General features: G+C 38.7%; 1 protein-coding gene across 1 annotated transcript in view; it reads right to left on the bottom strand.

Moving 5' to 3' along the window:
- Positions 1–16,823, bottom strand: part of YAP1 (Yes-associated protein 1) — an 88,519-nt gene that overhangs the window by 31,579 nt on the left and 40,117 nt on the right. Inside the window, exon 3 of the mRNA XM_009999418.1 lies at positions 10,341–10,456. Coding sequence (XP_009997720.1) covers positions 10,341–10,456 — 116 coding nt within the window. The remainder of the gene's footprint in view (positions 1–10,340; positions 10,457–16,823) is intronic.

Raw genomic sequence — 16,823 nt, 5'->3', positions numbered from 1 at the left:
AGGAACCTCAGATTTCACTCTTCCTCAGTATAATACAGTCATACACTAGCAAAATCCATCTGGCTGTTAAACTTGGACAAACAGACCATTCTGTATAATGTAAGGTATGCACAAACATCATAATCTCGTTTGAGAGTCAGATACCCACACAAAAATGTGTGTACCTGATAAATGCCTGCAGTACCTACTATATCCATGTTTAAAGTATGTTAGCTTTTTATAATTTTGTCTTAAGTCACTGGCTAAAGCCGGAGGGTGAGGGGGTGCAGAGAAGAAGAAGGAGGAAGGAGAAAGATTTGTTTGCTTAATCTCGAAAGATGTTCTTAGAGCAATGTTAAAAAGACTACAACATTCCCAAGACATAACCAGAACAAAAAGTTCTTCCTGTGGTCTTTGAAGATCCCCTGCAAACTATGTTTCTAATTTAAACTTTTTCACTTTAGCTCAGGAAACTATGCCTTTCTCCAGCAATTTCACCACCACTAGAGCTATAGGTTTTCAATGAAGAAAATCAGTGATCTAAACATCAGACATTTCCTTCCCATCCTTAACACTCACAAACTTGAAATGTTGCATACAAGTAACAGAAGTGCTTCAGCTTTTACGAGAGGTAGTGACCAGAAAAGGTAAGAAAGAGTGATAACACTGCAAAACATTCATAAATCATAAATTCATATATTCACAGTATAACAGGACTTCAATGTAGAATTGAGAGCTGAAGTGCAAAGAACTTTGTTACCACACCAGCCAGTTAACCAGTTATAAAACTGGGGCACAGGAGCATAGCGACATGCCCAACATCATCCAAGAGCAAAAGCCAATGAAGAAACAAAAATTTTCCTTGACTACTAAGCCAACACTCTAGCCTCGTGAGCAAACCTTCTCACTACCATTCTCCTCAGAGTCCTTTTAAGCCACACACCCCAGAGAGATGAAACTCAGCAAGAAATTCTCTTTTGAACTGCAAAGCCAAAAAACCCATCTGGCTCGAGGAAAAAATAAAACCTGAGATGTCAGTCCTCTTGAACACTGAGTGAAGTGTATACTGGTCCAGCATGTTCCTTTGTAGTAAATAAGAACAAAATGCCTTCGAAGCAGGATGCCAGGAACTGATCAGTCCACCTACCTGACGAAGAATACTGCTTATTAGTTTCAGTGATCTGATGAGTACTAGCTTACTAGAGACAAACCTGGGCCAGACTCTCTTTCTAAATAAAATGTACAGCTGTGGACAGGACAGGAAAGGTCTGTCTGCTCACCTGGCTATCAGAACAGCAAGTGCCACCAACAACTGCAGAAATTGAACTTTTCTCTCAAGAAACCTTTGGCATTCATCATGATGTTGTCTTATTTCTTGGTCAGTAAACTGCTTTCAAGCTTCTGCTGTCATCCCCATACGTCTGTCAGCCTCCCATATATCTATATATATCTATATATATCTATCACATCACTGTTAGCCTGACCTCAGTGCCTGGCAAGATTATGGAACAGATCATCCTGAGCGCCATCAAGCAGCATGTTGAAGACAACCAGGGGATCAGATCCTGCCAACATGGGTTTAGGAAAGGAAGGTCCTACCTGACCAATCTCATCTCCTTCTATGCCTGGGTGACCCACCCAGTGGATGAGTGGAAGGCTGTGGATGTGGTCTACCTCAACTTCAGCAAGGCCTTAGACACATTCTCCCACAGCATCCTCCTAGAGAAGCTAGCAATCCACGGCTTGGACAGGTGCACCCTTTGCTGGGTTAAAAACTGGTTGGATGACCAGGCCTAGAGAGTGATGGTGAATGGAGCTGCAACCAGCTGGTGGCTGGTGGCCAGCCGTGTCCCCCAGGGATCAGTACTGGGCCCAGTCCTTTTCCACATCTTCACTGACAGCTGGGATGTGGGGATTAAGTCCACCCTCAATAAGTTTGCAAGTGACACTAAGCTGGGGGGGAGTGTCAATCTGCTGGAGGGTAGGAAGAAGCTGCAGCAGGACCTGGACAGGCTGGGTTGATGGACTGAGGCCAACGGCATGAAACTCAACAAGACCAAGTGCAGGGTCCTGTACTTTGGCCACAATAACCCCAGGCAGAGCTACAGACCAGGGGAAGAGTGGCTGGAGAGAGACCTGGGAGTACTAGTTGACAGCCAGTTGAACATGAGTGAGCAGAGTGCCCAGGTGGCCCAGAAGGCCAATGGCATCCTGGCTTGTATCAGGAATAGCGTGGCCAGCAGGAGCAGGGTTCTCATTCTCCCCCTGTACACAGCACTGGTGAGGCCTCACCTTGAGTCCTGTGTACAGTTCTGGACCCCTCACTTCAAGAAGGATATTGAGGTGCTGGAGCAGGTCCAGAGGAGAGCAACAAGGCTGGTGAAAGGACTAGAGGGAAAGTCTTATAGGGATAGGCTGAGAGAGCTGGGGTTGTTTAGCCTGGAGGAGACTCAGAGGGGACCTTATCACTCTCTTCAACTACCTCAAGGGAGGCTGTAGTCAGGTGGGGACTGGGCTCTTCTCCCAGGCAACCAGCAATAAGACAAGAGGGCATGACCTGAAGCTGCTCCAGGGGAGGTTTAGGTTGGATATCTGGAAGTTCTTCCTCACGGAGAGGGTGATTAGACATTGGAATGGACTTCCCAGGGAAATGGTGGAGGCACCATCCCTGGATGTGTTCAAGGAAAGGCTGGATGTGGCACTTAGTACCATGGTCTGGTGGTCATAGGCTGGACTTGATGATTGTATAGGTCTTTTCCAGCCTTGGCGATTCTGTGATATGGCAGTTTAAAAATTGGTTAAAAATTGGTTAGTACTAATACCTTTACTAATTCCTATTTGGTTTTGTGAGCAGTTGTGAAACCGAAAGACTGTCAAGTCTCATTCTGTAACTGGCTGACAAATTGTATTAGAGGCAAGTAACAGAAAAAAATTGAAAACTGAAGACAAGCAGACACATTCACTCAGAGCCTCTAGAAAAATTCCTGTGCAATTTATGTGTCCCTTTTCCCCAAAAAGGCTCAATAGGAACAGAATTCCCAGCATTAGCTTATGTTTTCAAATGATTTAAAATATACAAGTGTGTGTGTGTGTATGTATATCTTGCTGCACTTCAGACCACCTCACTAAAATTTCTGCAGTTACTGTAGCCCACGCTATCCAAAAATAGCCATGATGAGTCCATTTAGCCCAAGTACCTAGCCTGGAGTGATGGACAGAACTTTACACATCTTTAATGACTGCCAGATTACATAAACTTTTAAATAAAGCACCAAATACACACATAGACCCAAAAAGTACAGTGGCTATGAATAGCCACTTGGCCTCCAAGTACCTCAGGTTATTTCTTCAACCAGATTCTGCTTACTTGGTGACAAAAGATCTGTCCTTCAAGTACTTTTCTAGTCTCTCCTTGAACCTTTGTTAACATATAGCCCAAACAATATCCTTGGGTCATAGTCTCCCACTAGGTTCTGTTTGATGCCTCCAAGGTCAACTGAACACAATAACAAACATAAGCTTACAGTTTTATGAATTATTTGCACAGGGAGAGAGGATCCTTCTTGGGAACTCACCATTTACTGTGGTACTGTTAAAGTTTTCCAAAAACTAGATTGTAATTTCTCAATGTAAGCCATCCTCACAGAACTACTGATAAGGCATAACTCTGTAACTAAATATTTATATAATGCTGTAACTTAACATAAATACATATAACATTAAAAGTCTGTGTGCATGTCTCTGGTGCATATCTCCATCTTTTTCAAGTTTTTACTTTCACAGTACACCACTTTTGCCATGAAACATCTCACTGCTGGCAGATAGAAGGCAACAGAAAAACAAAAGCAAAAATGTAGTACATATTCAAGCTATGCTGGGATGCAAAGTAAATTTTTCAGGTCCCTACAGTTTCTGAGATGCAATTATAAAATCTGGGTAAATAAAGCTGTATTTTATCACAACGTTAATGCACATTAGTGGACGTATGTATTTAGATACTTAAAAAATACGCATAGACAATCTAGGAACTGGAACAACTATATTCAATAGCAGGAATTACCTAATACAAACACTGATCTCCAAGAACCTTCCTAATCTTTCTTTGTGAAAGTTTATTTTTTTTCCCTTAAATTTCTATCACTGAGGTTCCAATACTTTTTTTAAAATCATCACAGAATGGTTTGGGTTGAAAGGGACCTTAAAAGACCATTCAGACCCACTAGACCAGGTTGCTCCAAGCTCCATCCAACCTGGCCTTGAACATTTAAGAGGGATGGGGCATCCACAACTTCCCTAGGCAACCTGTGCCAGTGTCTCACCACCCTCAGACTAAATAATTTCTTCCTAATGTCTAACCTAAATCTCTCCTCCTCCAGTTTAAAATCCACTTCCCTTTGTCCTCCCACTACAAGCCTTTGTAAGAAGTCCCTCTCCAGCTTTCCTGTTGCCCCTTAAGTACTGGGATGCTGCTGCAAGATCTCTCTAGAGTCTTTTCTCCTCCAGGCTGAACAGCCCCAACTTGCTCAGACTGTCTTCATAGGAGAGGTGCTCCAGCCCTCTGATCATCTTTATGGCCCTTCTCTGGATTCACTCCAACTCCTCCATGTCCTTTTTGTGTAGGAACCCCAGAACTGGACACAGTACTCCAGATAGGGTCTCACAAGAGTGAAGTACAGGGGCAGAATCACCTCCCTTGACCTGCTGGCCATGCTGCTTTTGATGAAGCTCAGGACACAGTTGGCTTTCTGGGCTGCAAGTGCACATTGCCGGATCATGCTGAGCTTGTCATCAACCAACACCCCCACTCAGAGCTGTTCTCAATCCATTCTCTGTCCAACCTGTAACTGTGCTTGGAGTTGCACCAACTCAGATGTAGTACTTTGTACTTGGCATTATTAACTTCATAAGGTTGGTATGGGCCCACCTCTCAAGCCTATCAAGGTCCCTCTGGATGTCACACCCTCACTCCAGTGTGTCAACCACACCACACAGCTTGGTGTCATTTGCAAACTTGCTGAGGGTGCACTCAATACCACTGTCCATGTTAAACAGCACTGGTCCCAGTACTGACCCTTGAAGAATGCCACTCATCTCTGGTCTTCATATGGACATCAAGCCATTGACCTTTATTCTCTGAGTGCAACCGTATAGCCAATTCCTTATCCACTGAGTGTTCCATCCATCAAGCCCATCTCTTTCCAATTCAGACACCAGGATGTCATGGAGCAGAGTGTCAAATGCTTTGCAGAAGTCCAGGTAGAATGAAATCAGTTCCTCTTCCCTTGTTCATTGATGCTGTGACCCATCATAAGGCCACCAAAGCCCTTGGTAAGGCCATGCTGGCTGCCAGCAACCACCTCCACATTCTCTATGTGCCTTAGCAGAATCTTCAAGAGGATCTACTCCACTCCATCTTGCTGGGCACAGAGACTGACAGGCCTGCAGTTCCCCAGGTCTTCCTTTTTTCCCTTTTTGAAAATGGGGGTTATGTGTTCACTTCCACAATCAGTGAGAACTTCATCAAACTGCCATGATTTTTCAAATGTGATGGAAAGTGGCATTGCAACTTCATCAGGTCCCATGGACTCTTGCACTTTCAGGTTCTTCAGATGGTCTCAGACCTGTTCATCTCCTACAGTGAGCGGATCTTCCTTCTCTCAGTCCCTGCACCTTTGCCTTTTTAAATCTGGATGGTGTGGCTAAAGCTTTTGCTGGTGAAGACTACGGCAAAAAAAGTCACTGAGCACTTCAGCCTTCTCCATATCCCACATGACCAGGTATCCAGTTTCCTTGTGGATAGGGCCCATGTCTTCCCTAGTCTGCCATTTATCACTGACACACCCGTAGCAACTTTTGTTGTTGCCCTTGATGTCCCTGGTGAGATTTAATTCCATCTGTGCTTTAGCTCTCCCAACCTGATCCCTGACTGCTCAGACAACTTCTTTGTACTCCTCCCAGGCTACCTGTCCTTGCTTCCACCCTCTAAAGACTTCTTTCTACATCTAAGAGCACCCAGGAGCTCCTTGTTCATCCATTCAGGCCTCTAGACCTGCCTTCCTCTTTTTTGGGATGCACTTCTCCTGGGCTCAGGGGAGGTGATCTTTGAATATTGACCGGCTGGCTCTCTTGGGCTCCTTCCCCTCTAGAATTTTATCCCATGGAATCCTACCAAGCAGACCCCTGAAGAGGTCAAAGGGTGCTCTCCTGAAGGCTGGGGTTGTGGTATCAGCATCTACAAGTTTTCCCTAAAGTCTACCTTTATTATGTAGAAACACTAAAGCTTACCAAAAAACCTCTATTAAAAACTGGGTGTTTTTTGCAGATTAAATAATTAATAGTACTGTCATACAGATACACAGAAATTCAAGTTTCACAACTGATCACATGTAGTGTTGACTGCACACAAGGCAGTTTGTAGTATGACTGGTTACAAAAAAAAAGAAATCTGCAACTGAAGAGAGCAAGAATCTAAGGTAAGAGCTGGAACTTGTAGTCATTGGCATATTCCTCCCTGTCCTCCCGTCCCCCAACAGGGGAAAAACTTCAAGAGTTATGAATTAAAGTGTCTGTTTTCCTACCAGCCTTTAATATGGCACTCCAGCCTTCCCTGAGGAGGCAAGAGAACTACACTAGGCCTACGAACTTTCATTGAAAACCCAATTCAGAACTGCAATGGTAAGGGAAGATAAGACAACAAGGACAGATTATCTGCTCCAAAGCTAATTACCTAATATCTATGCACAAGCAGAACAGGCTAAAGTAAGCAGTGCTGTCAAGCATGATTCAGGAAGTAAAAGTATCTGAAGTATATAAATGCAATTATCATCTCATCTCCGTTAAACCAACTGTAACAAATAAGCATTGTCTACTTTAAAATTTATAATTTTACCTCAGTATGAAATGTATAGGACAGGTTCCTCAGAAGAACAACATACTGTTACTATTACTTCCCTTTTCTTTTTAAAAAATCAAGACAGAATAGTTTTTCCTGTAATACCTTTAGGGAAAAAAAAGGGTTAGAAACACATAATCAGAACAGTCAAGATTCATATATATATAAATGTATTTGTGTTTATATATATATAATTTTTGCATATATAGAAGTAACAAGCTTGTTTTCTTTCCATTACTGATATGAAGCTGCAATCCTATTTCACAGAGGGTTAACCAGCAAATGCCATATGCACAATATGGCCCAAACCATTCTAGCTGATTACATGTAGCAAGCTAGGTTCAGTAAGATGGAGACAAGAAAACACCAAAGAACCAAAACAAGCAGGGAAAAAATTCCTCACTTTTCCCATACTGATGCCCTCCTGTACAGGATGTATGCTTAATACTCAGAGTAGTTAATTCACAAAATCATGCCATAACAGATGAAGCTGGTTCAGATGTCTTTTAATTTCCTTAAAGAAACATAACTTGCAACATGATACCTGATCTTGGGGGAGTCTCACCTGTCTTAAAAGGAGGGATTTCTTAAGAAAAACAACCTAAAAATCTCAGCCTCATGCTAAATTTTATCTTTTATCTTCTTCTTGCCGTTTTTTATTTTAAACATTCTTTTGACTTGCCTTCAGCCTTACCACACCCTTGTTTTCTTCCCTCATTTTCTGAGCTCCACTTACACTATTTATCCAGAAAAGACAACAGGTTTATCCTCAAGACGCAGACAGCAGCTTTCCCAGTTCTGTTCTCTCTCTCCCTCTTCAGTTTGTTTACCTGTTCTTAATTCTAGCTAGTGGAAGCTTCCAATGGCTCCTAAAAATCTCTCTTATGTTTACCACAGCAACTTAACACACAAGCTCCTATGGCAGTCTGTAATTAAGTACACTAAAACTCGAACAGTAACTTCTGATTAAGGACTATAATTAATGAACACTATGCAAGAATGAACCGTACAGAAAGGAAAACATTCTCCCATGTGGCATTTTGTACATTTTTTTTGCAAGTCAGTGACCTCCATCTGTCACAATACTTACACTTGGTTTTTCCCAGTATCTTTTCATGAAAGGCTCTCAAAGTAGTAGGATAGTGTAAAGCATTGCCAGCAATATTTCGTAACAGGAAACTTCTAACTCAAAGGTGTCAACTTTATTTCCCAGTTCTTGAGGATGAATAGATGAATATCCAAATTAGAACACCAAGTAGTCTTACATTTATGAAGTTAGCACTCAAGATTTAAGTTGCACTGTACTGAAGTGGTACATGGTTACTTGATTTTTCTATTTCTTTCATTCTATATGAGGCCACCAAGGAAGCATAAGTTACCATGAGCTCAGCCGTAGAACATAACAGAACGAGACACATGAAAGTTTAGTTAAAAAAAGAGTCATAATTTAAAGTTTGTACACAAAGATTTGCCAAATTAGGTAGCAGAAACAATCATATACAATAAATGCAGGTTCAATACTGTTTAATTCAAACCAGACTTGCTAAATGCAAATAAGTTGAGTCAGAAGGTGCACCCAAAGAGCCAGTTCCAGGTCATACTATCTCAACTGATTTAAGCTTAAAAAAAATAAAAATAAAAAATCACATATACACCTAGCTCAATATACACTGAAGTTCTGACCTCTTCATGCACTTTATCAAATTCAGATCACTGAGGAAAAAAACTTTACAAGATTTTTAGTTCATATTCAATACAATATCATCTGTGAAATTAAAAATAAATATTCCACGAACTTGCATTTAAGTAAGAGCTTTCTCAATTCATGAGACAATCCACTTACAACACCTCAACTCTCCTTTTTTGCATGAGTAACAAATCTATGCCAGATCATTTGTTCACACACATCAATTATGTGTAAATTCTTAACTTTCCTTTTTAAAATAATCCTCATGTACTGATTGTTTGATTCTATTTTAGATTTTACCCCTTAGAACTAATCAGGTTGGGGTTTTTGCTAAGGACTTTTCACCTCTTTTGAAGTACACAACATGAATCATATTTCCCTATAAATAATTTTTTCCTGTTAATTCTTGGTACAGTGGAAGGTTGAGGAGTTACTTTAAAACAGAGAATTTATGTCAATATTCAAACTGAGCATCTCATTTTAGCACAAACAAGATAAGCCATAAGACAGAAAACAATTCCCTTGGTCTATCTTTTCTCCTTTTCCCTGTTCTTTAGGACTGTCCCTGCAAAAACATGTCATCTCTACTGCTGCAGGTTTCCTGGGATATATTTACAGAAAAAAATAATCACAGATACTGTGTTTTCACATCAAAGCCTGAGACCATTATTTCTTTGAATCATGACTTCCTGAACTTGAACAGGACTCATTTATTTCAGAATAATCCAACCTCCTGGGCTAGCCAACAAAGTTTTATCAGCTTCCCCTCTAATATTCACTCATAAACTGCACAGTTTGGTCATTCCTGTTAATCTTCTGGTATTGTCTGCACATATGAATTGCAACATGAAACAAAGCTGTCTAAATAGACAACAAAAAGCAGCACCAGAAATAACCAGAAAATAATGTGAAATACAGCAATGGCAGACATACACAAAATACAATCAGATTGTGAGAAAATAAATAAAACATGGACCTCAGTGACAGACAGAAGGTGGCAAAGCATAAGGAAGAGCACAGCAGTCAAACTAGCATGGCACTGAATTTACCTGCTTACTCTCTGCACTGTCAGAACAAGAGAGTTCTGAAAACACACAACAGATTCTACAGCAAGAACAAGCACACTTTGCTGCTGTCTAGCCAAGGTCCCACCAGACTAGCTAAAAAACAATTCTGTATTCCAGGAAGAGATTAACAGACTTCCTCAGCAACAGGAATAATCACGATGATACAGGATTTTGGAAATACTAGGAAAACAAGAAGAAAACCAAAATGTCTCTGCTTCTGAACAAGATATTTCAGTTGTTGGCTTCATTCATTTAAGGAAAGGAAAAAAAAATAAAATGAGATGTTTATAACAAATGTAGGAGATGTAAATGAAAGGGAGTATACCAAGTCTAGTAAGTGAGCAAGGGGAGGCAGAATACTGCAGAAGCACAACAGCTTTAACGTAAATTGACAGTAATTCAATGAAAAAATCTGGTCTTCATTAATTTAACAGCCCATTCAGTGAGATGAAATAAGGCAAAAATTCTACTTCTTTAAATGTCCAAACTGTTTAAAAAGTAAAAACACAAATCAAAGAACTAGAGAATATTTCCTGTTAACATCATAAATACTACACAAAAATCATCTTACCTCAAGTAGTAGCCTACTGATTGATTAACCAGGCAACAACAAATTTAAAGTATAAAACCAGGATAACTGGAAGGACAATTGTGAGATTAGGACTCCCTATAACTAAATTTGTATGAATTTTCCATAAATAAAAGTTTTCCTTACCTGATGCAGAATTCATTAGGTTCTGCTGCACAGAAGGACTGGTGGGAGCTGTAACATTCATCTGGGAAAGCATGGCCTTCCTAGGATCTTGCCATGTTGTTGTTTGATCAATGTGACTAAGACAAAACAAAGCTGAGAGTTAGAACAGTCATGCATTCACAACAAGGAACTGCTAGCAGAGAAAGTTTAACAACAAAAGGTTAAGCCTGCCAACAACAGCCACATTCAAACCCAAGAACTGTATGGATTCTTTCCAAGCATCAGGGTATGTCAGATTCTCAAACCCTTACTCTGCCCATCAACACTTTCCCAATACACAGCTGTCTCAAGCAGAGCTAGAGCACGGGTGAGATAAAGCCCTAGACTGTTGTACCATAACTAGACGTTGTACCCTTGAACTAAACATTCTCTAACTTTTCTCATTGATTAGTTACTTGTAATTTTTACATGTGACTTCAGAGTCTTTTAAACCAAGACAGTTAAGCCTGGAATCTCAAGCACAGTCCAGTAATTTGGCATGATGAATTCATACTCAGTGCCTAGGGAGCTGTAATGAACTGCCTAGCGAGTAACCATTAGTGTTCTCAAACCTTCATTTCCTCAGATTATTTGAGGGACTACTCCCCTTACCACTGCCAATTGAACAATCTCTCCATTGTCATTTAAGTAAGCAGTCACACTAGAACTGTAATACGAAAGTGATGTGCAGCTGTCTTTCAACTTTATGTGAAAAGATGAGAGCAGCTGGAATGTCAAGTTCTCAACCACCCCGCTTTGCAGAACCTAATTAAAAAAATACGGGAGCTTAGATTTATCTGTTTCGGAAAAATAAAACAAAACACAACAAACTGGAAAGCACATTCAGCACTGTCATTCATGAAAGTAATCAATTCCATGAAAACACAAAATGCAATTAATTATTATGTCATGTTGTGTGTGGTTAACATGTTTTTCTAACAAACACAGGCTATTCAAACAAACATCAACTTTATCTTAATGCCACTAACCAACACTGCTCCAAGAAATACATGTGGACAAAAAGAAAGCTACTAGTACACACTGAATGTTGACAACAAAGTTTGTCACTGATTTGTTTAGAACTGGTATTAATTAAAATTCACATTCAAATAGTAATCAATTAGAATTCAATGCATCATTAACTTGGTACCATTTCTTCCTTACATTAACAATCCTCAAAAGTTTCTTTTTTCTGGATTACATGGCATGTCCAGTTTCATTTACTTTAGCAAAACCACAACATTTAAAGCTGGACTATATATTCTACTGGTTATCTGAGTTCAAAACTAGGTACTCCAATTCATACCTTTGCTTTTTACCTATTGTGTTCTGCACGTACACTGGTGGATCAATGTGTATTTGTACTGAACTATCAAACAGTCTGTAAATCTTCCATCTTTTTGTTGGGATTAAGTTAATAATTGTGTAGCAACTGTTAAAAATTCACTGTTTCTCTTACTTTAAAGCATATTCAAGTGTAGAAGCTGGTACTGTTCTATTTCAGATATAGTGAAGGGATACATAATTCAGATTTGGCCACCTGAACTCCAGCATCTTTGTGGACACTGATCCTGTCACCCTGCTCTTCACCAATGAGAAAGGAATCTCAATAAGCCCTGTTAGGATGCAATTTGTTTAATCAACTTAAGGAACCTATCAAATGTGAATCAGGTCTATTTTCTCCTTCAAGAAGGGAACCTATGTTAACTAGATCAAATACACTGACATAAGAAGAGATGACTCCCAAACTTTGTTTATGTATTTACATGACCACAACATCCAAGAGCTCTGATCATAAATTAAGACTTCATCATAGTCAAACCGGATGAACAAAACATTTTTTTCTCCCTCCCCCAAGCAACTAATTGCTATGCCTAGAAACTTGCTAACTAAGCTGTTGACTCCAATTAATAAAAATGTGCCACTGAAACAAGAAATGTTTTTAACATGTTCTTTGATTTTTAAAAAGTTAGTATTTACCTCTAAAATACTAAATTTTGTAGCTACTTCATAATAAGTCAGAAAGTCATAACAAGTCAGAAAGAATAGCTACAGGTTCAGAAGTTCCTAAAATAGGGCAGTAGTCACCAAAATGATTACTTACATAGAATTACTTATCACATTCTAATAATTAAAGGCACTATCTGTTATAAGGTAGAAGGTATCACAAAGTGGCTTTTAAAAAGTTTTAAGATACATGCGTATGAACCATTCTAGGTCAAAGAGTTACAGACACACTGTAGCAGGGTCACAAAATAGGCAGGAATGTTATTTGTACAAGAATAAAATAGTAAAACAAAGCTCTACTTTGTCTGAATGTGGTAACTACTGCCAGTTTTTCCTTGTATACAGGAAACCCCTCATTAATACAGCTGTAATTAAAACTGTCACTATAGTATTGGTTTCCACGATACAGCTCATTTAGTACAAGTCATATTAAGCACACTGTGTCTTTGGTTACATACGTTTTCCAACATACAGCTCCACTGAGAAACATGCCACATGCAGCAAGACTTATTTATTACCTACACCAAGACTGAACTATACACAAACCTTCTTACTGGAGAATATTTTCTTGTTTTTTAGTCAGTCAATTTTGCTAAGCAATGAAAGCAGGTAAAAAGACAACACAGATGTAAAAACACTTCACAATAATGCTTCCCAGACTATGTGTTTAAATTACAGTACCAGCATGTGCTACTCCTCCCTTCTATTTCTGATTTGTTACATTTGCTTAGTTCAGTTCTGGGTGAAGTAAAAACTGGAAAACACCACTGCAGCCATGATTACACCTTTGTTGATTCTCATTAAACTCCTATAAAAATCCATGTAATACTGTACACTTACAAAATGTCTACCTGAGGTACAAATTTTATAGCCTTTGTTTTCATATGCTATTTGAGTGAAGAGTAAGAAACAGAAAACAAAAAGTTGTATCACTGCATTACAGAACCATTCATGCAGTTAACTGTGGGAACACACTGAAACAACATCCACCAGCTTTTCCAAAGACATCTGAGTTCTACACAGATGAATGGACTACGAAAGAAGCAATTTTAAAGGTTCCTCCAATATTGAGGTGCGCGTTACAGATTCCTCAAGACTGCTTAAGCAAACCATGCAAAGTATACTTAATGTTCATACGGAGTTGTTAACAACAGTGTATTTTAGGCAGCAGGAGCTTCCCGCTTTTCCCTAGCTGAGTATCACTTGAGGAAAGTCAGCATGTTCCTTATTTACCAACTAAACTCCAACCAGTAGTCTTCTTAAAGCAGAAAGAAGTCTCAAAATAAGTAAGCTGATTACTTTAAAATATGACTAATTATAAAGCCAGTTCAATAAGGCAAACTCTTTGTCCCCTCCCACTCAGCTCTGTGCTTCCTGACCTACATATCTAGGTCCCCCACTTTTCTTCAAAATATTCCTCTTCAACCACACTCAAAACTGTAGTCCTTACAGGTATCTTACCTGTTCCACATCCTGAGTTTTTGAATGCTATATGCTAAAAAAACACCCAAAACACATCACAACAGATCAGTTCTCTTCCTCAACTTTCAAATCATCAACTTACAAAACACAAAGCAGGCAAACCTCCACTTATATGGATGAAATGTTCAGATAAATCCTAGTACTACAGGAAGGAATATAGGTCTTAGTTTTGTTCAATGTCTGCATCACGTGCACTAATGTAACTTAGTACAACCACAATGTATGTATGTCTCCTTTTCAATGTATGTATGGAAACATTCTCCACCTGCCCTTTGAATAGAAGCATAGAAAAGGTCTAAATGGACATAACAAGAATTCTGACACCAACACTACATTGTTTTTCTCTCCACAAAACTAGGGAAATTTTTTCTATAGTAGTTGCATTACATGACAAATGCCCTAATCCTTACATTTGGTATCTCCTATTTTACATGAGCCATAACTTGATAAAACACTACTATCAACCTCAAAATTAAAAATAAAATTATTAGCAGATTATATCAAATCACTGAAACCCCTAATCAGTCATTACCTTTAGTAGAGTACTATCAAATTAAACTTGACTTCCACCTACTCATGAACTGGAATCTCAGCTCTGTACTGAGTGCACAGAACAAAATGAGTAAACAATCTTGGAATTAAACTCAACACCTCTAGGACTAGAAAGGAATGTAAGATTTGTCAGATCCAGTATCTAGCTATCTAATACAATCTATTATTGTTCATTTATGTCTAGGTGAAGCAAAACCTTGTTGAATCAGACAAAAACTAGGAAAATCAACTTAGACTGTATCATAAATGTAGGTCCATGGTAGCAGGCCCTAGAAAAACAAAGCTAAAACACACAGAGCATTCTAAACATTTGTTAGCAAATATGTCAATTCTGATATCAAGAGTGACTGTCCCAGGCCACATCACCCTCCACCAAAAAGCACATTCAAAGTGCTACGTGTTACAAAAATAATTAAGCTGCCTCTTCCCAGACATCTCCAAGTTTTACAGACACATATAAATTATTTACATACTGACAATAAAAACTTTAAATAAAAGAAAAATGTTCCAATTTTATGCATACTATTTCTGCAGTTCGTAAGAATCAGAATTTCTAACTGAAGGAAATCTTTATTGGCATTAAACACTATCACATGCCTGAAGGTCTCAATTTCTAACTTGATTTGGAAGTTTGGTTTTGCGGGGCTTTGAGAGCGGTGCATAATGGGGTTTTTGGGGTTTGTTTCATTTTTGATTGTTTGGGGGTTTTTATACATACAATAGAAAATAAGATCCACAAGGAAAAAAACAAACAAACAAAACAAAACCAAACATTTATTGCTATTTACTGAAAATAACTTCTAGATGTTAATAGACTAATGAAATAAAACCATTCCTAAAAACAGACAACTGATCTGCCTTTGCACAAAATGTGATGCACCTTCACATTTGTACTGCAGTTGCTGCACTGGAAAGACATGAACTGTATTATTGAAAGCCATGCCAGAAAGGAACAAACACAAAGGAACTTAAAACAATCACATAAATTCTTTGAGAAAGGCTTACATAAGAGGCCTTCAGTTTTGACCGTCTCTAGTCTTTATTGCCATTATTGTGCCCTTGGTAGGTACATTTGTTAGGGCTACGTTGAGAACTTCGCTCTTGCAACAGAATTCTCAGTCACTACAAAACTGTGATTCTTTCTTCCTCTTTTTTGCCTTTATGAGCATAGTCACCTTATATGTGGTCCATGTCTGCTACGTCATTTGTAGTGAGAACTTTCATAATAAAGACACTTCTCAGAAAAGACGTTAACATAAGCAGGTCAGAAACTGCCAGATTATTTTACTAAAAATGTGTAATGTGCCATTATGAAGAAAAGCAAACAACAGTGAATGGATATTTTAATCCAAGGGATCAGATGAACATACTATATGAAACGTCTGCAATAGCAAGAAATTGAAGAGGTCTGATCTACATGAAGAAGAATATAAACATGGCAGAATAAAACACTGGTCGCTTCTCTTTGCTTTTAGACATGAATCTTCAAAAAAGACATTTCAAGAAAGTAGTCACAAGCATTCAGAAAGACATTCTTCAGTATAAAAGCATCAGAAAAAAAAAAAAAAAGGTATCTCTCTATAAAGTAATGCTTGTGTTTTGTAACGTAGAGAAGCATAATGCTTTATGTCTATGAAAAATGTATTCCAGTCTCTAGTGAAGCTGAGATGACTAACTTGAATTTTGGTTTTCAGATTTTTGGGACTATTTTTGGAATTCACTGTAAATCCTATTTTATTAAAAGCAAAATACAAACACACACCACTGACCACATCATGACAGATGTACCTAAACTGTTGAGTTGGCATTTTGTGCTTTTTGTACTGGGGATGGGTAGGAAAGTCTCTGCCTAATGCCAGCAAGCACACAAATGAAGCTAAACCTAATTATTTTCTAAACATGATATGAAATTTAAATTCTTCCTTATATCCCAAACATTAACTGCTCCATTGACAAGCATGTCATCTATGATTCTCTTTACCTTAAATGACTGAGCTACAGATTCCTTTTTTTTTTTTCTTTTCCTTTCTCATCTTAACTAGCTGGCTTCCTCATTCCACAGAATGCATAGATTTCTGAAAGGTTTTCCTTTCTCATTTCTTTTAATCTAAGAATTTTAAAGATTAATCATGGCCAGAGTAAGTTTCTCCTCATAAATGCCAGTACTGAAGTATTTTAGAGCTACCAGTACATTTTAGTACATTGGGACTTGATGTATATACTGAAAAGTTAGACGTCGTGGTGGCACCAGGACAAACTGAGTATTTCTGCTCCTGAAATGACAATAAATTGTCTCAAAACAAACCCCAAAACATAAAACAAAACAAAATTTTAAAACTCAACCCAAATAAATTTCAAACTAATGCCTTTGCCAAATCTTCTACAAACTTGTCCAGCATAGGCTACCTGTAAGATACTCACCTA

Source organism: Chaetura pelagica, unplaced genomic scaffold (genome assembly GCF_000747805.2).
Source record: "Chaetura pelagica isolate M959 unplaced genomic scaffold, ChaPel_1.0 scaffold85, whole genome shotgun sequence".
Classification (NCBI taxonomy): domain Eukaryota; kingdom Metazoa; phylum Chordata; class Aves; order Apodiformes; family Apodidae; genus Chaetura; species Chaetura pelagica.
The sequence above is the reverse complement of the archived record's forward strand: the minus strand, read 5'-3'. Positions and strand labels throughout refer to the sequence as shown.